Consider the following 23,439-nt stretch of genomic DNA (forward strand, 5'->3'; position numbering starts at 1 on the left):
AATAATGTTCTCTGACAATACATTTCTAATTGAAATATTTATAGTATTGCGAACTGACGATTCGTCACAAATGGAAAGAAAACCTTGAAAAAACTCAATTTTGTTTTAGAGTTGCGCTCGATATTAGGGAAGCACCTTTCGCGTCGAACGTCCTGCTTCAAAAGTGCTATGATCAAAGGAAATACTTTTCACGTACTCTGTGAATTTTGAAAACGAAATTTACAAAGTCCAACATGCAAATTAAACAAAAAAAAATACCAAAAAGATAGGAATTTATGATAACGATATACATAACATTAAGAATTTGATTATGACTCACCAATGTAATATACGAAAATAATCTTAAAAATGAAATATCTATCTAGGACAGCGGTTCCCAACGTTCCCAATAACGTTATTGAAAGTATAACAACACTAAAGTGGAACTGGGCAGGTCATGTAGCAAGATCAGTTGATGACCGGTGGACAAAAAAAATTTTGGAATGGAGACCCCGAATACAAGCTAACAGAAATAGAGGTCGACTCCCAACGAGATGGACAGATGACATAAAAAGAGTGACTACAAATTGGATTCAGATGACGCAAAATCGGACTAAGTGGAAAAGCATGCGAGAGGCCTATGTATGCGAGAGGCCTATGTTCAGCGGTGGACGTTAGAGGCTAGTTGATGATGATGATGAACTAACTACCATAAGCCAGAAGAAACAACTTACTGTATAGAAAACTGAAAGATGGTACAAAAGCCAACATTAATTTGTTGTCCTGTATCGATTGAATTCTATAACCATTACATGGGAGGTGTAGATAGATGTGATCAAATGACATCTGAACATGTACGATCTCAACGGAAAATCCCAAAAACGGTGGAAGAAGGTTTACTACAAAGTTCTAATGATGGCAGTATACAATTCATATATTCTATATACTGAGTTACATACCAGAAATAAGTAAATACTCTTTCTAAATTATCTGATAGATTTAGCTGAGATTCTTATTAGTACTGGCCGGTAAGGACTCCAAAGAAGAAAAAAAAACCAAACATGTTGGCCGCCGAAGCATGTCAGCCACAGTGATGGTAGACTTCGGCAAATATGCAAATAAAAATGTAGAAAATATGCGCATAAATATGCACGCGTTTACCCGAAAATATGCAAATATTTTACAAAATATGCATACAAATAAATAAAAAAATCGTAAAATAGTAACAATTTTATTAAAAAAAAGTGTACATAACTAAATATTTCCTACTATTCATTAAGATTTACATTTATTTTAAGTAACTACATCATTTTTAAGTATAAATAAACTTATTTAGAATTATGGTAACAATAAATGACCAAGTGGTGTTCAAAATTTTCTAACAAAAACTTGTGGCTTCTGTCTCAGTACATATATTTATATATGGAAAAACTTCGTTCAACATCAACTGATGTAACGGGAGCATTTTTCAAACTAACCAAAACATTTGGTTCTAAATTAATTGTTTCCGAAATATTTCCAGCTAGAACACTGACTACTTCAAAAAGAATATGCTAAGAATATGCTAGTAGCTTCAAATTTTTTTAAAATATCTTTTCCAATATTACCTCTAACGTTCCGACAACATGACGCAAATTCTTTTATTAATGGTGTACTTTCGAACAATGACAGTTTTGGTGATTCTAACTGAGTAATTGTTTTTTGAACAAAACTAAAATTTGATTTTATAAATGAAAGTTCTTGTTGAAGCAAGTTACTCTGAAAAGTTTGTTTAGAATCCAAAAGAGATTGGGAACTTTCATCTGTTAACGTATCAATTATGTTCTTTATTTTAACAAAATGATCTGCATAAAAATTAGCTGCTTCTAACCATGTTCCCCATCGCGTTAAAATAGGTTGTGGTGGAAGAGGAATGTTAGGTAGCATTTCTTTATAAAGTTGAATTCTTATAGGAGATTTAAGAAATACTTTTTTGACACTGGATATCATGGTATTTACAAGAGGAAACTTTTTTCGTATTTCCTCTGCAACTCTGTTTAATCCATGCGCTACACAAGTAACATGTATTAAATCTGGGAAAAATATTTTTAAATTTTGTCCTGCTTTCACCATATAAGGAGCAGCATCCGATAAAATAAGCAGTAATTTATTAGAAGGAATAGTTGTCGGCAGAAAAAAAGTTGCTAATGTTTCTTGTATAAAACGCGAAATTGTTAAAGCATTTGTTTTCTCAAGTTGCTGGCATGAAATAAGATGAGATTTTGGTAAGGTATCTTCTTTAAGAACACCAATCAATAAATGAGCAATATACTTTCCTGAGGAATCAGTGGTTTCGTCTACAGATATGTAAAAATAATTATCTGCAATTTCTTCCTTAATATTAATTAACACCGACGAGTATAGCCCGTTCACATTATTTCTTCTTAGAGACCGATCACTTGGAACATTAAGTTTGCAATATTTTTTTAGAAACGAACTAAAATTTACATTTGCTAATTTTGAAAGCGGTATGTTTGCAGACACTAACGCGCGACACAAGTCTTCATTAAAAGTTTCTTGCTCATCTAATTTTTTTGAAGTAGATTGGAAACATTTAGCCATTGAAGTTTGATGTTTTCCTCCTATTTTTCCTTTTTTTGCAATGGGTGAAGCAGTTCTCACATGTTGGTCTATCTGAAATTTCTTCTCACATGCTATCTATAAATAAAAATAAAAACCTTTATTTTAACCCAACCTTTAAAATATAAAAATATACAAGGTGTTTTTGGTTAATCAAATAACTGGTTTGGAAAAAAAACACTCGCTAAGTGTTTTAAATGCAGTATTAATCCACAAATTAGTTTTTGTTACTAACCATTAGTACATCATATAACTTATTTTAAAATTCAACAAAAGTTTTTTTTTTGTTAATTCAATTACAATAAAAATAATTGTGTTTTAGAATAGCTGACTTCATAAAAAAAAGTAAAGGTGAAAAATTTTTCTAAATACACACCATTGTATTGTACCATGGACAATTTTTTCTCACTAAAGGAAGCTATTTTTCATTTAAAAACAACCTACGAGTACTAAATTTCAAGTAAATACGTTTATTGGTTTTAAAGTTATTGTTGTTATTAACTAAAAGAATTTAATTTTTTTTAATTTTAACACCCTGTATCTCGAAAAGTAAATAAGTTTGACCCCTCATTAACTATATCGTTTTGTTCAATTTTTCGAGAAGTATCTACAGTCAAACGTTGTAAGTGTCATTTGGAAACACCCTGTATGTATGAAATATTAGATATTTAATAGAAAATATTAGATACTTACAATTTTGCCACAGACTGAACAGTAGATTTTTCCCATATCCATAGACAGCTCTTTATAAGGTTTAATCCAAGTTGAAGCACTGGTTGTTTTAGGCATTATAAAATCATAATCTTCCTTTTTGTTACGCACAATGAGTGTTTACGCTTTGAATATCAAAACAAAAATGATTTACAAATCTGAGCATCAAATTAGAAATGTTTAGGTACCTAATTCAATAAACTGGGAGATTTTGGAAAATCCCTAAATTAGGAACAAAACTATTAGCCGTTTACCTGCTGTTAAGATACAATAAACTGTAGATAGATTTGGGGATTAGATCATAAAATGCAAATGAGCGAACCCTTAGCGATTATCCAATAACTGAATGCCTCAGTGACCGAGACTTTCTAAGAATGTTGAGGGCTACTTAAATTGATCTTCTTTGAAATTGTAAATGTTTTGTATCTGTAGAGATTACGTACTTAGATCATTTCTTGATTAAAATGACTACAAAATTTTATACAAGAATTGAAATAAATTGGTATGTTTAAAAATTTTCAAATACAGTATAAAAATCTGAACTTTTATGCACTTTATGCAAACTTTTATACAAATATGTCAAAATATGAAATATTTGCATAAAATATGCACAATATGCAAAATATGCAATATGCATATTTGCCGAAGTCTAGTTACAACATTAGATGATCTACTTGCTTTTGAAGAAAATGCGCACAGTTCTGTTCGTAAGGTTAGTAGTGATCTCGATGTTTGCAAAACAACGATACACAAAGTACGTAAAAGTAAGTAAAGTAAGTAAAATGCACAGTTGTACAGAAATTAAACGAGATGATCCAGACAAAAGAATACAATTTTGCGAAATAATGATGGATAACAGCCACCGTTACCCGCATATTTGCCGAAGTCTAGTGATGAGTAATGTTGGCGACCATTTACCTATACATATTAGGAAAATCCAGTCGCTTGAGGTGTATAAGGTGTACACAACATAAAATACCAAATTTATTTCTATAATGTGTGATGTTCCGTTATGTAGCAATTGTTTTATAAACATTTTGTTGTATAAACATTTATGGTTCATGTATACTATTGGGATTATATAACCCATACAAAAATATTGTTGGGATATATTAATCCCATGCATTTTTTACCAAAAAAAAATAAAAAGTAAAATAAATATATAATAAAAATAATTAAAATAAAAATTTTTTTTAAATACATTCTTAGTTCTTTTACATGCTCTAGATCTAGAACAACAAACTACAGACAAATATATCAAATTTTAAAATAAACAAATCAGGAGTGAAAAGGCTAGACTTTAGCTCTCATTACGATAGTTCCTATTAGAGGTGTGCTCCCTATATCGATAGTTTATCGGAAGTTTAACAAACCTCAAATGTCTTTTAGATCTTATATTTTTAATGTTAACTATTCTCTTTATTACGTTGTAAAATATTAGTATGCGCAATGCTCTTAAAACATGATTTTAAAGGTATTTGCTAATAGTCGATCGATTTTAGTTGGTGAAATTATATAAATACTGTTCTTTTTATTTTTCAGAACTTTTTATTAGAGAGTTAAGATTAACACTATTGAATATTTTAATCAAAAATTGTTTATTCGATATCCAATTATTTATTAATCATTAATAAAATATTTTATCGCAGTAAACATATTTTATAAGTATCTATGGTCACAAATAGTCTTCTAAAAACAATAAATCTATTTATTGAATAATTCTGAGTTTTAAGGGGGTACAAGTGTTTTGCGTACATAGATACTGATTATAAAATATCTATAAAAGATTGCTGATAAGTGAAAAATCCATAAAATTTCGAATATTCTCAATTTGAATACATAGTGATATAGTAAGTTTTAAAACCAACAACTACAACTATGTTTTTCGTTTACAACATCTTAGCTCTTTTAATAGTAGTATCCACAACAGCTAGTGATATATGTACCATTTCAACCTATGAACAAGTAGACGAAGCCGTTAGCAGTTGTGAAGATATAGTTATTTCAAATCTAACAGTACCAAGTGGAAAAACGTTAAACTTAAATTTAAAGGAACGTTCCACAGTTACGTTTGATGGTGTCATTACTTTTGAAGTTTCGTTCAGAACGGGCTTTCTAGTGTCTATTACGGGAGAAAACGTTTTGGTCCAAGGAGCTCCAGGTATATACAATATAATTTAATAACACTTAAAGCATTTTCTTTTATTTATATATCAATATATTTCTTGTTTATCTTCTAAAGTCTGTCTGTAGCTTTTTATATCATTCCTGTGGAGGAAAGGAGCTAGGCATTTCTAGGATCTTCTATCTGCATTCTATTTATCTTTCTAATCAATTTTCCTAATAGATAAATAAATCTGTTGAGGAACTATATGCATTTCACCACGATTCTCTCTTATTTGACTCTTTTACTCTTTTTTCTTATATAGTCCTCTTTTTGGGAGCATGGCGTCTTCTGATTAATAATTCTTCTTCTCCTTCTTCTTCTTTCTCTTTATAAGCAATTCTGCTTGTTCATTAATTAATACTTCTATGGAAGGTTGTTACTCCATCTTTTGCGCGGTTGTCCGATACTTCTTTTGCTGATTTGGTGACTTATCTCTTGCAATTTTGACGACACGAATCTCCTCCATTCTGCATAATGTGGTTATTTTTTTTTTAATATTTTGGGTCCATTCATTTATACGACAAAGAGTAGGATTAAATGAGAGGGACATTTGGATTATCATGAATTTATACTGGATTAACCGTGCTTAAGTCAAGGTCGAAGACCAGCTGACCGACCAAGTGAAGATCATGCTAGGAGTAAGGCAACGCTGTGTGATATCGACGACTCTTTTCAATACATACTCTGTGGAAATGTTTACTGAAGCCCTCACACCGACTATTTTCAATACATACTCTGAGGAAATTTTTACTGAAGCCCTCACAAATCTAGAGATGTAAATTCGAGTGGAAGGTGAATACATTAATAATATCCACTACGCCGATGACACTGTGTTACTAGCAACCAGCCTAAATGATCTTCTTCTTCAAGTGCCATCTTCGTTCCGAAGGTTGGCGATCATCAGGGCTATACGTATTTTCGAAACTGCTGATCGAAACAATTCGTTGCTGCTACAGCTATACCATTCCCGTAGATTCTTTAGCCAGGAGTTTCGTCTTCTTCCTATGGACCTTTTTCCTGCTATTTTCCCTTGCATAATTATTCGAAGCAGGTCATATCTTTCGCCTCTTGTAATGTGTCCCAAGTATTGCAGTTTTCGTTTTTTGATCGTAAATATGACTTCCTTTTCTTTATTCATTCTTCTCAAGACCTCGACATTTGTGACTCTCTCGGTCCATGATATTCTCAGGATTCTGCGATACATCCGCAGTTCAAATGCCTCTAATTTTTTGGTATCAATCTTTTTCAACGTCCATGACTCCATTCCGTAGAACAGCACAGAAAGTATGTAACATCTCATCAGGCGAAGTTTCATTTCAAGGCTCAAATCTCTTCCGCAGAACACTCTCTTCATTTTAGTGAATATGGATCTGGCTTTTTCTATTCTTATTTTGATTTCTGCTGAGCTATCGTTGTCTTCATTTATAAAAGTGCCTAAATATTTGTATTTGCTAACTCGATCGATAATTTCATTGTGTAAATATAAATTTTGGACATTTTGTGTTGATTTCGATATTACCATAAATTTAGTTTTCTTTATGTTCAAAGATAGTCCATATTCTTCGCTGCAGTCTGCTATCTTATTCACCAATGTCTGTAGCTCTTCAAGTGTTTCTGCGATCAGAACGGTGTCGTCGGCAAATCTCAGATTGTTTAATCTAACACCATTTATTTTAATACCTACGGATTGCTCAGAGAGTGTTCTATTCATTACGTCTTCGGAATAGAGATTAAACAGGGTTGGCGACAGTATACACCCTTGTCTCACACCTCGCTTTATTTCGATTTCTTCAGTGGTATTATTCTCTACTCTCACTACTGCTTTCTGATTGTAGTACATATTTGCTATTAGTCGGATGTCTCGTTTATCTAAATTCTTTTCTGTCAGGAGTCTGATTAGGTGATCATGCCGCACTTTATCAAAGGCCTTGTTGTAATCTATGAAACACATGAATACATCTTGATTTATGTCAAGACATCTTTGAGACATAACGTTCAGTGCAAACAACGCCTCTCTTGTTCCAAGTCCATTTCGGAATCCAAACTGGGTATTATTGATGTCCATTTCCAGTTTTCTGTGTACTCTAGAGTGTATAATTTTCAGAAATATTTTCAGTACATGGCTCATCAGACTGATTGTACGGTAATCACTGCATTGTTTGGCATTTATCTTTTTTGGTATAGTAACAAAGGTGGATAAAAGCCATTCTTGTGGTATTTTTCCTGATGTATAAATGCTATTGAAGCCTTGAAATGATCTACAAGCCTTACTAGACCGAGTGAGAACTGTGAGTGTAACATACGGACTAGACCTTAAAATTAAGAAAACTAAATTCATGGTTGTGAGCCGTGCAAATTTAGATCCCGGGGCACTAATGGCAGGTAGCAAAGAGATCCAGAGAGTTAACAGATTCACTTACCTCGGAACTACCCTCAACTCACAATGGGACTACTCTCAAGAGATTAGATCCAGAATTGAAATGGCACGGTCTACATTTATCAAGCTGAGATCCTTACTGTGCTGCAGTGATCTCAGTTTGGGAACCAAGATGCGGATAGTGAGGTGCTACATTCTTCCAGTGTAACTATATGAAGTTGAAGCCTGGACACTGACGCAAGCCACAGAAAAGCGGATTGAAGCCTTAGAGATGTGGATCTACAGGAGGATAATAAAAATATCGTATGTGGATCATGTCACCAACGTTGATATCCCACAGCGCATGACAAAAGAAAAAGAAGTGCTTAATTTAGTGAAACAACGTAAGCTTAAGTACCTCGGGCACGTGATGCGGAACGAAGAAAAATATCGAATTCTTTAACTCGTTATACAGGGTAAAGTTATTTGGCAGGAGAGGACCGGGACGTCGTCGTATCTCGTGGTTAAAAAACCTCCGACAATGGTTTGGGATGACCTCCGAGGAGCTGTTTCGCAGAGCAGTCAACAAAACCATGATAGCCTTGATGATCACCAACCGGATAAGGCACTAAACAAGAAGAATTCATTTATACACTGTACTTTACATTTTCTTCATGTCTTGACTTTTCTTTCGATCTCTCAGTGTATTTCCTGTAATTCTTCTCAGTACTCTCATATCTGCCGTTTCCAGTAGCCTTTGCGTTGTGGCTGTGTCGGGTCTTGTTTCTAAGGCATATCTCATTATTGGTCTTGCACTGGCTTTATAAATTCTTGACTTTATCTTAGTATTAATGTATCTGTTTCTCTATATAGTATTATTTAGGCATCCTGCGAGTCTATTTGGTTTTTATGCTTGATATCTCACTTCTTTGTCCAGATCTCCATAACTAGACAGTCTAATTCCCAGGTATTTTATTTCCATTACTTGTTTAATACTGATGTCATCAATTTCTATTTTATATCTGGTTGGTTCTTTGCTCACTACTATTGTTTATTTCTGAGATGAGATTGTCATATTAAAATCTTTTGCTTTTATGTTAAATCTGTGGACTAGTCTTTGCAGACTATATTCTTCTTGGGCCATCAATATTACGTCGTTTACGTAACAGGGTATTTTTATTTCTTTGTTTCCCATTCTGTATCCTCTTGCTTTGTTAACGCTTTTGATGATTTTATCCATGATCAAATTGAAGAGCATGGGGCTCAACGAATCCCCTTGTCTTATTCCGCTGCCTATTTCTATAGGTTCTGTAATTTGTCCACGTATTCTGACTTCCATTTTGTTGTTTTGGTAGATGCTTTCAATAGTTTTTATAATATTAAGGAGAACTTTTCTACTATACAGAAGATGATTACATCTTTGCGTCTCAATATGTCAAACGCTTTCTTTAGGTCAATCAGACACAGAAATGCTGGTCTATTATACTCGAGTGATTTTTCAGTAATTTGCTTTATACCGAATATTGCATCTGTACACGATCTTCCACTACGAAAACCCTGTTGTTCATCTGCTAAACCTATCCTCTGATTTATTAGCACTTACAAAATTTAATTGTAAGTTTTAGCGTAGTATTTAAATTTTTTAAATAGTAGAATTAATTCGCTTGTTCTCCATTCTTCTGGTGTCTTTATCTGCGGCTTTTCTGTTCTTTAGATATTCAAGTATTTTCCGAATTTTCCTTCCGAAGGCGGCAGGCATAAAACTCTGAGGACCTAGGGATCTTTTAAGTTGGTCAATTACAACAATCGCGAAAATTGTCAAATATCACTTCCATACGCAAACCGTGAAAAGATGGGAAGAAAGGCAAGGATGTAGATTTTCCACGGTAACAATGGAATGTGGCCCGTTAATACTAGAGTACGCGTTCGGCTAGTCCTTGCTCACACCTGCCCACATAAGGGAGATGTCCCCTGGTGACCAGTCCACCTTCCTAGAAATGGCAGGATGGACAATTGTGGTCTTAATGCTGTGGAACCTAACTCGTCCTCCCTACTCTACAGATACAGATACTGTCGTAATAATCTTCATTTAATTCTTACACCAACTGGATTTTGTAGGGTATAAATGAATTCCTATCTAGTACAAGCAAGACTGAAGAATGACATACATCATGTATTTGTGCAGCTCTGCGTGAGGATAAATGATGATTTTCAACAAAACTCTGCATTAAATCCAAAATTTTATTACAATTTATAACAGTTTTTTGTCTACCTGTTCGAATGCCATCTTTTGCTCTACAGTTTACTTGAAGCACTTTACAATTGTTTTTATACCATCGCCTCGATAATATAAAAACGTGTCGGTTAGGAAGGATGGGTTAGGAACGTATCGTTGAACAAGTTTTATTTATTTAAGACCTTCATGACTTATTTAAGGTCCAAGTGTTACATATGATTGAACACGTATTGAAATGGGAATTCCAATAATAATACAATATACAGAGTGGTATATTTGAGGAGGATTTAAGATTTAGGATTTAAGAGGACGAGGAAGAGGAAAAGAAAGAGGGGGAGGAAAAGAAGAGAAAGAGGAAGAGGAAGAAAAAGAGGACGAGAAGAGAAAAAAGGAAGAGCAAGAGGAAAGAAAGAGTAAGAAATGTGTAAATAAGTGGTAGTGATGAAAAAAAAGTGAAGAGGAAGAAAAATAGAAAGAGAAAGAGGAAGGGTTAAAGGTAAAGATAGGAGAATATTATAAGGTCGTATTTTAGTATATAAGAATAAAGCTCACTTGTTTTTCTTAATGTTATTAATATAATTTTCTTTAGTAAGTTTTAAAAGTACTGGAGAGTATCAAGAAATGCCTTTATGGTCTTTATCTCAATGAAGGGAAACCCCCAATCTGCACCTCCACGCGGTAGAAGACGGGCAACACTTAAGTAGATAGCTTAGGTGGCTGACGCAGATGGGGACCGAGTGTTTGCCGGTATAGGCATTCACGTTATTCTTAGGAATTACGCAAGGGCACCCTCTAGTCCTGGGGAGGAGAAATCGTTCCCGAAGGCGGATGAACGACATCCCGTCGTCAATGGCATAGGATGCGAAAGGCAAGTGGGAAACCATCGCATTAAATTCCCAACATTTGGTAACCGTTTCTATTATGCAGGCAAAGATGATGATGCCCAGTCAGGTGTAGGAGTGTTGGTAATAACATCCATAAAACAACACACGAAAAGTTTCCTACCAGTCTTGGAGGCAGCCGACCAAGGTATACAGAAAGAAAACCGTAAACATAGAAAACCATGGATGACAAACAAAACATTACAAATTATGGAGAGGAGACGGATGGTAAAAGACTAAAACCTAACAAGATACAAAGAAGTCAACAGAGAAATTGAGAAAAAAATAAATGTAGCTAAGGAAGAGTGGATGAAAGAAAAATGTAAAGAGGTAGATCTGCATATGAAGCATAAAGATAGAGAACTACACAGAAAGGTAAAAGAAGTAGCTGGAATATGGAAACTCAAACACTTATCGATTGTAACAAACAAGAAAAACCAAATAGAAATGGACTCTGAAAAACAGAAAGAAATATGGGGGCAATATCTTAAAGATTTGTTTGGTGATCAGAGAACAGAAGAGCCCCCACAAATAGATACAGATGAAAAATTAAACATTCTCACCGAAGAAGTTTTGCAGGCAATAAAAGACGCAAAGAACAACAAGGCACCCGGCGAAGACCTAATAACAGCCGAACATTTTAAACACTTAAGTGAAAATGCTGTCAGGAAATTAACATACCTCTACAACATTATATTTTATATGAACATGGCATAATACACATCCACATATATGGCTCTTCCTAAGAAACAAAAAGCAAGGAAATGTGAAGACCATCGAACTGTATCCCTAATGAGTCATGCCGCTAAGATTTTTATGCGAATAATTTATAACCGAACTTAAAATAAGTGTGAAGAATACCTGAATATTGAATACCTCAATATGGCTTTAGAAAGGGTACAGGCACTAGAGAAGCAATTATGGGATAGACACTGATGGCAGAAAGGTATCTTGAAGTTCAAAAACGGCTGTATGTGTGCTTTGTCGATTATAGAAAGGCTTTTGACCGCATCAAACACGGAAAATTGATCGAGGTGCTAAAAGAAGTAGGGTTGGACGGACACGACAAAGCTATCATAAGAAATACATACTGGAACCACACAGGATGCGTTCGAACAGAGAACGAAAACATTAAGTACATCAACATAGAACGAGGAGTGCGTCAAGGGTGCATTTTGTCCCCCCTATTATTTAATGTATATGCCGAACATATAATTAGAGCTTCTCTTGAAGATCACCCTGAAGGTGCCAGAGCCAATGGAATCATCATTAACAATATAAGATATGCCGATGACACCGTAGTATTAGCAGAAACAGAAGACCAATTAAAAATATTGATGAACATATTATCAGAAGAAAGTCACAGGCTGGGCTTGGACATTAACTTTTCCAAAACCAAAATTCTGGTATTCCACAAAAACACCCATGAACAAGTTACACCTAACATACAAATAAATGGTATCACCCTTCAGAGTTTCCAAAGCTTCATATACCTGGGCAGAGAACTAAATAGTCAACTAGACCTCTCAAAAGAAATTAGAAGACGCATTGAAATAGCAAGATCTGGTTTCATGAATATGCGTAAAATGCTCTGTAACCCCAAGCTATCAGTCTCAATAAGATTGAGAACACTAAAGTGTTATGTGTGGTCTCTATTACTATATGGCTGTAAGACCTGGACATTAAAATAGTATGACGTCAACAAATTAAATTCATTTGAAATGTGGATGTACCGCCGAATGCTAAAAATAAGCTGGACCAGCAGATCTACGAATGAACAAGTACTGAGAGCAATGAACACACGCCCTCATCTGGTCAATACTATCAAAATTAGAAAGACGTCATATCTAGGACACATAATGCGCCATAGGGAATTTGAGCAGCTCCAAGTAATATTAGAAGGCAAGATTGAAGGTAAAAGGGGCATAGGACGAAAGAAAAAATCTGGGCTACGAAACATCAGAGATTGTACCCACACAAAAGGAAATGAATTATTTCATCAAGCCCAGAATAGAGAGAAATTTGCCATATTGATCGCCAACCTCAACAAAGAAGGCACTTAGGAGGAGGAAGTATTAAAATCTTTACCTTATACTGACATTCACCACACTCAATACTTAATTTTACAATATTTTTGACAATTTTTAATATTCTGGTTTATTATAATTGTTTATACCTAATTTTCACATATTTTAAGGTAGCATTTTAAATGGTCAAGGCGAAAAATATTGGGATGGTTTTGGTGATAACGGAGTAGTCAAACCAAAATTCTTTAGGGTAGCTACTACTGGTGGCTCTATATTCAGAAACATCTATTTATTGAATTGTCCACATTTTTGTGTGGGGGTTTATGCCACAGATGTTACTCTTACAGGATGGACTATTGATGTTTTAGCAGGAAATACGGTATGTTTTACTTTTAGTTTTCTGTAAAAATGGTTATTTAAAGAATAAGGGCTAACTCTTTTGTTAGTTTGTACTATACTAAACAACTCAGAAATATTCTATACTGTAGAATATTGAATATAGAATACTGTATTCTATTCTATGATGTCGTTTTTCCTCGTAGATCTTTCCACACGCCTCTTGAAGTTCTTCTGTCTATATCCCACATCTATGTTATAGGGATTTTCCTTACAGTTTCGTGTAATGGGATACAGTCTAATATTACCCTTGAGGTTGTAGTTGCATTTTTTGCAATTTTTTATTTGTCTTTTTCTTGTCAACAGATGATAATATATGTAAATAATAGATCATTTTCGGTCTCTGACTTTATATTTCGCCACAAAGCCTGTGGATGTCTAGGGAGCCCTTTTTGCTTTAAAAGTTATCAGCAAGATGTGTATTTCACGTAATTTTTCTATTTAGTGTAATCTCCAAACTTAATTTTTTCTAAGATCAAGACTGTTATTATATTTATAGTAGGAGGGAGAATTGTTTATTTCCTTCTTAATGATTACAACAAGTAAATGTCATTTTATGAGAATTTGTGATGGATTCAACCGTTACTTGAAAGAAGTTCATTTTATCAAGCCATAAAACACTGAAAACTTTTTTGTTCAACACTTCCACAAATTTTATTATAATTTATTATAACTACAGCTGTTTTCAGAGTGCCTTTCTCAAGTGAGCCTAACATTTTATAGTCTTTAACTGAGTAAGTTGAGGAGGAGACAACTGTTTGTCTCAAGTTGCTCATTCACAATTATATATGTATTTTTTTATTTGTTAATTTCCGTAGACTCTAATAATGAGAGCGCAAAGCCTTTATTTTCAATGTGAAGAATTTGAAATTGGTTATTAAAAGAACAATAATGATTTAGAAGGTGAAGTTCGTGAGAAGAATATGTTTTTCTATTATTGAAAGCTCTTTTGTGTTCTGATGTCCGTTTGTTAAAGGTTCTATCAGTTTGACCGATGTAAGTTTGACTCACCACATGTAAGTTTGTATACCCCACTGTGTAAGTCTTTTTTTCTGTTATTGGAAAGACTAATTTCAGGGCAATATTATAAAGTTTTTGGTTTAAAATTTTGTTTATTGTCTGTTCGTTGTAGCCATTGTTTACTGCTATTTGTCTAATGATATTAAATTCTATCTCGAAGTTGTTTTTTGACATGGGAATTTCTATTATTCTATGTAACATGCTATGATAGGCTGCCAATTTATGTTATATAGGATGGGATGATGAATTGTGCATGGTCGTGTCAGTATGGGTAGGTTTATGAAATACGGGAAACTCATGTTTGTTTTTACTCATGTTTGTTTTTAAGTCTGAAAATGTTTAAATTTAGAAAACTTATGGATTGATTCTGTTTTGTTTCTATTGTAAATTTAAAATGACTATGGAGTGAATTATTATAAGGTAAGAATTGGTCAAGTTGTCTGTTAGTTCCTGTAAAACATACCATTATATCGTACAACGATCTCCACCAATATAAAAACTGTTTGAATACGGGATGTTTTTAAATCTTTTTTTCTAGACAATCCATAAAAATATCTGTTAGTAATGGGTTTAGAGGATTACTCATGGTAAGCACTGTTATTTGTATATATTTGATTAGTAAACTCAAAGTAGTCTTGATTTATGCAAAAATCAAGAAGATCTAAAATTTCAGATGTAATGATTGGATTCCTTATATATTATGGTCTAAAACGTTTTTTACTAGAACAAAAGTCTCTGTAGGAGGAATACTACGAAAAAGATTTTTTACGTTAAATGAAATGAATCTAGAATTGTTGGGTAATTGAAAATGTTTCTATTGTGTTTTTTACGCTAAATTTAGGTAAAAATTTAGTGGGTTCTAAAATAATCTCTAGGTTTTTTTGAAATTTTATAAGACGGAGATGTGTTAAAAGAACCTACAGGTCTTATTGGGTGGTTAGGTTTGTGTAGATTATTAAAAGAGTATATTTTAGGGGGTTGTGGGTTTATAATATTGAGGTATTTCTGTTCTGTTGAATTTAATATTGATTATGAACTTTCTAACGCCAGTTTAATTTGTTTTTAATATTTTTCTGTCGGATATTTGTTTATTGTTACAATATTTTGATTTTCTAATAATTCTATTTTTTGTTATTATATTCTATTTTATCTATAGCAATAGTAGTGTTACTTTTGTCTGCTTTTGTAAACATTATGGTCTTCTATTGAGTTATTTTTAATTGAAATGGCTAGTTGCTTCTCGTTGTAAGATGACTTTTTAGTTTCACTACATATATCGGTAATATATATACTTGGCAATGATACTTTTTTCTATATTGTTGGCAGTTTTGTTTACCGCTACTACACATTCTACTCCTAAGTATTCCAAATTTTTTTAATTATCATGATGAGGCGAGTTGTGTTTAAATCCTTTGTCTAAAAGTTGTATCTCGCTATTACTAAATTTAGTATCTGATAAACTTATAAATCTATTGAAAAAACTATGGTTCCAAACTTTTTGTATTTTGAATATGGTTACAACAATATGGCAGTAAACAATGGCTACAACGAACTAGAAATAAACAAAATTTCAAACCAAAAACTGTATAAGAAAGCTCTGAAATTAGTCTTTCCACCAACAGAGAAAAACCTCAGTACTTTCTGCTCTATTACATATACATGCAAAATATCATCAAAAGTAGCCAAACACACACACAAAAAAAGGAATAATGCCAGCTGTCAGAATATTGCTAAGCTTTGTGCTCTCCAAAATAAATTTTGGCAGGACCCCGGTCTACCTGGCGTTTCGGCATACGATCGTTAGCGCCTCCACTACCCCTACGAGTCCGACACCAAATGAAGGTGGCACGCCACGTACACAAGGCACGTGTCGTGGGGCTCCACCTCCCCCGTAGTACCTGTGTTGCGATTACCTCACCTATCCGTTATCCCCTCCCACAGGCGGACAGGTGACGCAGGCACCTCGGCCGTATTCTTATCTCCGCGAGCCGAATGGAGAGCTGTCAGAACAAACAACAACTTAAGCAAGTATATTAAGAACAAAAAGAGCCAAAAAATAAGCACTTCCACAGTAGGGTATACAAACTTACCTGTGGCAACTGCCCAAAAACTTACATCGGTCAAACTGGTAGAACCTTTAACAAACGGATAGCAGAACGCAAAAAGGCTTTCAATAATTAAAAAACAGATTGTACTTACGCACTTCACCTTCTAGATCATAATAATTTTTTTAAAAACCAATTTCAAATTCTCGACATTCAAAATAAAGGCCTTAAGTTATAATTATTGGAATCTATGAAAATTATTACATTAAAAATACAGATATAATTCTAACTTATTTAGTTATTGTAGTCTTTTGTATACATCTGGTATAACAAAAATAGCTTACTTGACAAAGGTACTCTGCCGAAACAGCTGTAGTAATAATAAAATTTGTGGAAGTATTGAAAACAAAAGTTTCAGTATTTTATTGCTTTATTAGAATTTAGTGAAAATTTTTTCTTTCGGACACCATTTAGTCATTAGATTTGCAACCTTTTACAACCACTATAACTAGATTATTTACAGAGATTAGGGGATGAAATCATTGTCTTTCAGGTTAAAAGAGATATTTAGCCCCTAGGAAGTATAGTAGAGGTAATGAGACATTTCCTTAAAAAATATTTTTGTATTGTTCTTAGAATTTGGAAAACAAACAAACAAAATTTGTATGGCTCTTATAATGATTGATATCCTAGTAAGGTAATTACAGTATTAGTTATTAACATAGATTTAATTTATGATAAGTGAAGGTTGCATACCTTTGCCAACGCCACTTCTTTTGACAAGATAGCCTATTCAAAGTTTTTAAAAAGGAAATGCAAGACATCTATGAAGGATTTGCCTGACTGATAGACAAATTTTTCTTTGTAACTGCTTTTTCTTATTTAACTCCCTTCATGCCGACAGTTCTACAGTTTTTTATCTCCATTTTTTTGTAGATCTTTCTAACACGGTTTGATCCAGTTCTTTCGTGGTCGTTCTCTCTTCTTTTTCCTTCACCTCATAGCAGAAAATTCTTCGTCAATCTTCCATCTTGCATTATTGTCATGTAGTGTAACTATCTAAGCCTTTTTAATTTAAGGATTCAACTAATTTCTGGGTTCTAGAGCTCACAGATTGCTGTGTTTGTTCGCTTCTTCCAAATGTTTTGTCCATCTCTAATTCCGTCGACAATTTTCCTTAAAACTTTCCTCTCCAGATATTGAGCATATTTTCCTGAATTTTGTTAATAACCCAGATTTCGCTACCAATAAGGACTGTGTGATGGATCACTGTTCGTTAAAAAGTCAACTTCGCCGCCCTTAAAATGTTTTTTGCTCACCCTCATTATTACTTGTAACACTCATTAGTTGCTTGTTCACGTTAGCATTTAGCCTATGTCCATATACTTTGTTTTCTGCTCGTTAATTTGTAGACTATATTGTTTTGCACTTTCTTCAAATAATTTGAATATTCACAGTAATTCTGTCTCAAAGTGGATTTGACAGAAGATTTGACAGTTGAAACGACAGCTAACAGTTACTGATAAAAAGAAGAATTTACAGTCGACGCAAAGCGGAATATTTGATAATTAAAATGACAGCTAACGGTTGCTGATAAGAAGAAGAACTGACAAATCGAAAAAAAGAAGACTTGACACATGGCTCGACGCAAAGAAGAAGATTTGAAAATTAAAATTAAAATGACAGCCACGAAATTAAAAATTGACGGGTCTCCTTGTGTCAACCTTAGACAAGAAAAGAGAGGGGACGCGTAATCGTATGGAATTGACTGAAGCCTAAAGCGGCACCAGAAAGGTTGCCAGGTCATATTTTATTTCTTCGGTAGATTGAGTATAGTGGATATAATGGAATAAATTTTTTGCAAAATTTATAATTGAACACAGACATAATGATCATTTTTTGAACATGATTTTATCATTACATATTTTTTATTAGATCGATATAGTGTTTCAGTAAATCAGTAAATTGAAGTTAAAATCCGGGGATCTACTGACTGGTAACTATGCGAGAGGTAGTAATGGGCAACGTACAGGCATCAAAACATGGCAGTCACATCGAAACTGGCTTCACTTTTCGAAAGTTTATTAAATGAGCGTTACCTGCCCTCTCTCTTTCCTTGTCTAAGCATTAACTCTTTTTTGGCTTCAAAAATTTCCGTCAGAGTTCCTTCTCCTTTTCTTCTTCTTAAGATGCCGTCTTCTTTTGAAGTTTGGTGTTCATCATGATTACCTGAACTCTATTCACTGCTGCTTTTAAAAGCTGATTAGAATAGCAAATAAACTACTCTCTAAAATTGCGCAGTCCTAACATGCGTCTTACAGTGCTACGGTTTCCTAAAATCTTTCCCTGCAAAACATAAACTCATCTTTATTAGACGCAAATAAAAATGTTATTTCTCATAACTGTTTTTAACTCATTTAAACATACTTGGAATTATGGTAATACTAACACCCAGTGATCTATTTATAAGACGGGCCAAAGGTTAGAAATGCAAATATATAAAACCATTTCATAAATATTTCCATATAAAGAATAATATTACTGATAATTATGTATAATTAAAATTTTAAAATTAGAGAAAAAGATAATTTAGGCATTAATGGGTTAGTTTAGTAAGCACATGTATATAATTGTCTTTATTTAACAACTTTAATACTCCAACAGGTCTTCGAGACCGGGAGTCTTTCGTTTTTCATTTTGTTTGAGTGCATATAGTACCTTTACATATATTATCATTGGTTTGCTGTCTGGTTCTTCTGATATTGTTGGACAGACTCTTTTATCGGATTGTCGGATTTTTACCATCTCAGGAGGCTCGCTACACGACATTCTCGGTCAAAAGTAAGCCTTGAACTAAAATAAAAATTAAAACATTTAAATATTCTACAGTAAGTAATAAGTTAAACAGAAAGACTGGTAGATTTGTAGCATTTTAAATCACCTTGTATAGGTTAAAACACCGAAAAAGTATTTTTAATCCTTTTTCAACGCTGGAATTGATAATAAACATATTTTAAAGTTTGTTTAATGGGTTATTATATACATATGCGTATTTTTTCGGTATTTCTTTTGATCGTTTCTGTTTAATATTGCGCGTTAAATAAATATCTACTTGGATTGATGGGAACGTTATACGGAGAGGCGAATGATTTTTAAGGATTATGAAGTTACTCTTGCTGGAGCCATTGTCAAAGGCAGATGGTTTTGGTGTTGGTTCAAATTTTTCGTCAAATTTGTAATGGGTTTTCGTTTTTCGTTTTATGTTATGGAAAATATGTAGTTTGATGAGCAGTTAATAGTTAGAGTTTAAGTGAGGTTTGGAAGAAATATTATTGAGAGCAGACGCGGTGTGCTTAGTTTGAAGGAACTGTGTCATTTTTGGCAAGAGTAGTCACTCTTTTGTTTCGACCCGTCTCTCATCTGAGCAATTTGTAAAACGGCGTTTTCAGCAAATTTGAAGGATAACCACATAGTTCAATTGTGTCCAGTTGCGTTCAAGTTGTGTTCCAGTTTTTAAGAAGCCGAGTTTTCAAAGTTTGCGTCCAGTGCCCAGCTTCCAGCCTCATTTTGTTTCTCCAAAGCCATTCCAGGCTATTTCGCAGTGTGAGATGCAGTTTTTTGCGGGGCAGTGAATCTCCAGTTCCAACCCCAGAATTTTTAAAGAAAAAAAACATTTAGTGAAATTCAGGTAACCTTTTTGTTGAATTTTTAATGAAAAAATAGACATTTGACATAAATAATTGCTTTCTTGACAAGTTGAGAAATTTGTAATAAGTAAGATTATAAATGAAAGGGTGTGGCCTAGCTGTCATATTAGTTATTCTCGGTTTTAAAATTTAATATTGACATCTGACAGCTAGCTTAATTTTTTTAACAGTTGATACATACCTAATCATAATTGAGATCTGGCTTTGTTTGTGTTTTTTAAAAAAGTGTTAACTTCTATGCATGTTTCATTTGAAAAGATATTTTTCATTTGTAATAATTTATTTCTGCTACAAAATGTCGCCCATTAACGATTGTAAGTTCTGGTAGTATCTCCAACTTCTAGAGTTTGTAAACCCATAGTAACATAGTAAGTTTGTTTTTTACTATTTTGTACTTTATTATTACTATTTATATTGTATGTAACTGTTTGTGGTGAAATAACAATAAATATTAATTTTTTTCCCTAAACCAATTTATTTATTTCTTTTAAAAAAGTTTCTAACCCCTTTTTTATATTTTTAGAAAGAAAGAGCCTTTCTTTCATCCATCAGGAAGATTCTTCTAAGCGGCGTCCATTTCAAATAGCTTAAGAACATTCTTGTATTTTGTATGTCCAGGAGATTCATGTAAGTACTCCTTTTGCTTCATTTTTGTAGTTATCCCAGTTTCCGTCCATTTGTCATTCACTTATCTGCGGCTCCGCTCTCCAAAAAAACCCTGAGTAGCCGTTCGCAAACGTTTCGGTTTGTTTTGCTTACCCTATCTCCACCCCAATCATTTCTGTCCCCAATTTTCAACCCCTTATAGTAGGACCCTTTGTGGTAGGCAAAATAATCGTTACAGATTCGATTCAATAACTTATTTATAGAACATCTACTAGAACTAAATTCCACATAAAATATATTACAATTATTAATTATAAATTATTTTCCAGAACGGAGGCCTTAATACCGATGGTTTTGGAATACATTCAGGAAGAAATATAATCATACAAGATTCTGTTGTAATGAATCAAGACGATTGCGTAGTTGTCAATTCTGGTACTAATATGATATTTAGAAATTTGCAATGTTATGGTACTCATGGTCTGAGTTTTTCCGTTGGTAGTACAACCGAAGAAAATGCAGAGGCCGGCATCGTTCAAAATATTACATTTTTGGACTCTCTTGTTGCAAATGGATTGTATGGAATACATATAAAAACGAAGAAGGGATCTGGGATGATCAGAGACGTTATCTATGAAAATATTCAAGTATTAGGTAACAAAATATCCATATTACGCGTGGACAAATATCGTTTTCTTCCGATATGACCAATGTAAAAGGCTTAAAATCTCTGAACACTCATCGTTTTCTACCGATTTGAAGAAATGGTGCTACACTATTTGTTAAAATCTACAAGACGACATATTTACCTAAATTTCACCCATTTAGTGGCATACACGGTTTTCTCATTTAACTCTTTATACGAATTTGGAACTTAGTTCGATTTTTATTTGTTTATAGTCAATTTTTCGCGCTTGCTTTAGTCCAAGATAATTATATTGTACATATCATTTCCATTCACGGCTTTTGTACTTGCATTTAGATATTTTAGCCTTTTGTATTATCGAATAACACGTTCACTGCCGGTGTAAAATTTGAATGGACCCTCGGGTGCCGTTAGCATATTTTTAGTATTTTAGTTTTTTTTGTGTAATACTTTTTTAATTGAATAGTATCTAGTTGATAATTTAAGTATTACTATAAAACAACGTCATCGCTTATATGTGGCGTGGTCGGCACTGAACATAGAATTGCATGTTAGGTGCCGACTACGCCACAGTGGTGTTTGAGTGACTTAAGTGGTGTATTTTAGGGAAGAATAATTTAAGTCAGACAGAAATGTTTAATTAAAAATAAAACAGTTAAACAAAACAAAATTTGAAAATAAAAACTAAACATTCTAAAACAAAGGTTTAAACATAATTCTGGTTGACCAACGCATAGATTACAAAAGTAAGGAGTCATCTATCTCTTGTTTTGAGTTTTACACACTCTACAGTATTTTCTTCGAGCCAGTTTATGGTCATCCGTTCGTTCAAATTTTGACGGCATATAATGTGATTCATTTGCTTTTATAGTTTTTTTGGGACAATTTTTAGTTTGGGCTCCCTCCAAAAGGTACTCAATAATGGTCAAACGAAAATCATATAAATTTTTTCTTTGGCCAGAATACGCATTGAATAAAAAATGAGAATTTATGATTACTTGAAAAAAGTGGCTAAATATTTTTTTTGTACCACCGTAAGCTTTTACGCTCACATAGGTTGTAAGCCAACATTTAATCTTTATGATCTACACCCGATATATTTTTATTATATTGTGCAATGGCCTCAGGCTTTTCTTTTGCAATACCTCTTCTGTTCGAAACCGTCACGAAATCACCAGAATACTCTGTAATAATAAATAAAACATCCCTTTTATCACGCCACTTTTCCATAAGAACACCAGAATTGTTATTACACTTTAGAATTATTTCATCTCTCTTGAGTTTAGGACTCGGAGAATACGGATTCGGGCTCGTTTCTAGGAGAATATCAGGCATGATTCAGGCGTGGACGTTTAACCATTAACCAGATCTTTACACTACGACAGATCCTCGAAAAAGCGCAAGAGTTTAACATATATATATATATATATATATATATATATATATATATGTATCATATTTTTGTCGATTTTAAAGCGGCATATGACAGTGTCTTAAGACCAAGTCTTTACAACGCTATGAATGAGTTAGGAATTCCAAAAAAACTCATAAAACTCTTAATTTTAAAATAGTGAAATAGGTATTTATTTACCAACTAATCACTATTCTTTTTATACAGGAATCACAGAAGATGGTATTTACATTAATCAAGATTATGAAGACACAGGAAATTATTCTCGAGAATTTCAAATACAAAATCTCAAAATTTCGAACGTATATGGCTCTGTTCAAGGATTACTGACGAGACCTATTCATGTTGTTTGTAATGAAAATAAGTGTTCAAACTGGAGTTGGTCAAATATTAATATTTTGGGAACTGGAAAGAGCTACTGCAACTATATACCAGAAGGATTTAAATGCTAGCAATAATAACATAGACATTATCAACAAATTCTCTTTCAGGTATCTTTTGATTATGATTTAAATATTAAATAAAAATTTCATTTACTATTATGTTTCGAGGCTATTGATTCTCTTTACAGTAAGTATCAAATTATCGTATTTGTACATTCATACCTTCAATAAGGATCACTGGCGGGGAAT

At 33.3% G+C, this 23,439-nt stretch overlaps 1 protein-coding gene across 1 annotated transcript; it reads left to right on the forward strand.

Annotated features, from left to right (window-relative positions):
* Positions 1-5,106: 5,106 nt before the first annotated feature.
* On the forward strand, positions 5,107-23,326 carry LOC140435560 (polygalacturonase-like). The gene is made up of 4 exons (XM_072524306.1): positions 5,107-5,470; positions 13,147-13,355; positions 21,080-21,404; positions 23,015-23,326. The coding sequence occupies exons 1-4, from the start codon at positions 5,188-5,190 to the stop codon at positions 23,257-23,259; spliced, it is 1,062 nt and encodes a 353-aa protein (XP_072380407.1). The 5' UTR covers positions 5,107-5,187; the 3' UTR covers positions 23,260-23,326.
* The last annotated feature ends 113 nt before the right edge of the window (positions 23,327-23,439 follow it).

The sequence above is a fragment of the Diabrotica undecimpunctata genome, chromosome 3, assembly GCF_040954645.1.
Source record: "Diabrotica undecimpunctata isolate CICGRU chromosome 3, icDiaUnde3, whole genome shotgun sequence".
Taxonomy (NCBI): Eukaryota; Metazoa; Arthropoda; class Insecta; order Coleoptera; family Chrysomelidae; genus Diabrotica; species Diabrotica undecimpunctata.

Coding starts and splice junctions, on each gene's coding strand:
- LOC140435560 (XM_072524306.1), top strand. CDS start 5,188: ATGTTTTTCGTTTACAACATCTTAGCTCTTTTAATAGTAGTATCCACA. Junction 5,471..13,146: donor TTTGGTCCAAGGAGCTCCAG/GTATATACAATA, acceptor ACATATTTTAAG/GTAGCATTTTAAATGGTCAA. Junction 21,405..23,014: donor TGAAAATATTCAAGTATTAG/GTAACAAAATAT, acceptor CTTTTTATACAG/GAATCACAGAAGATGGTATT.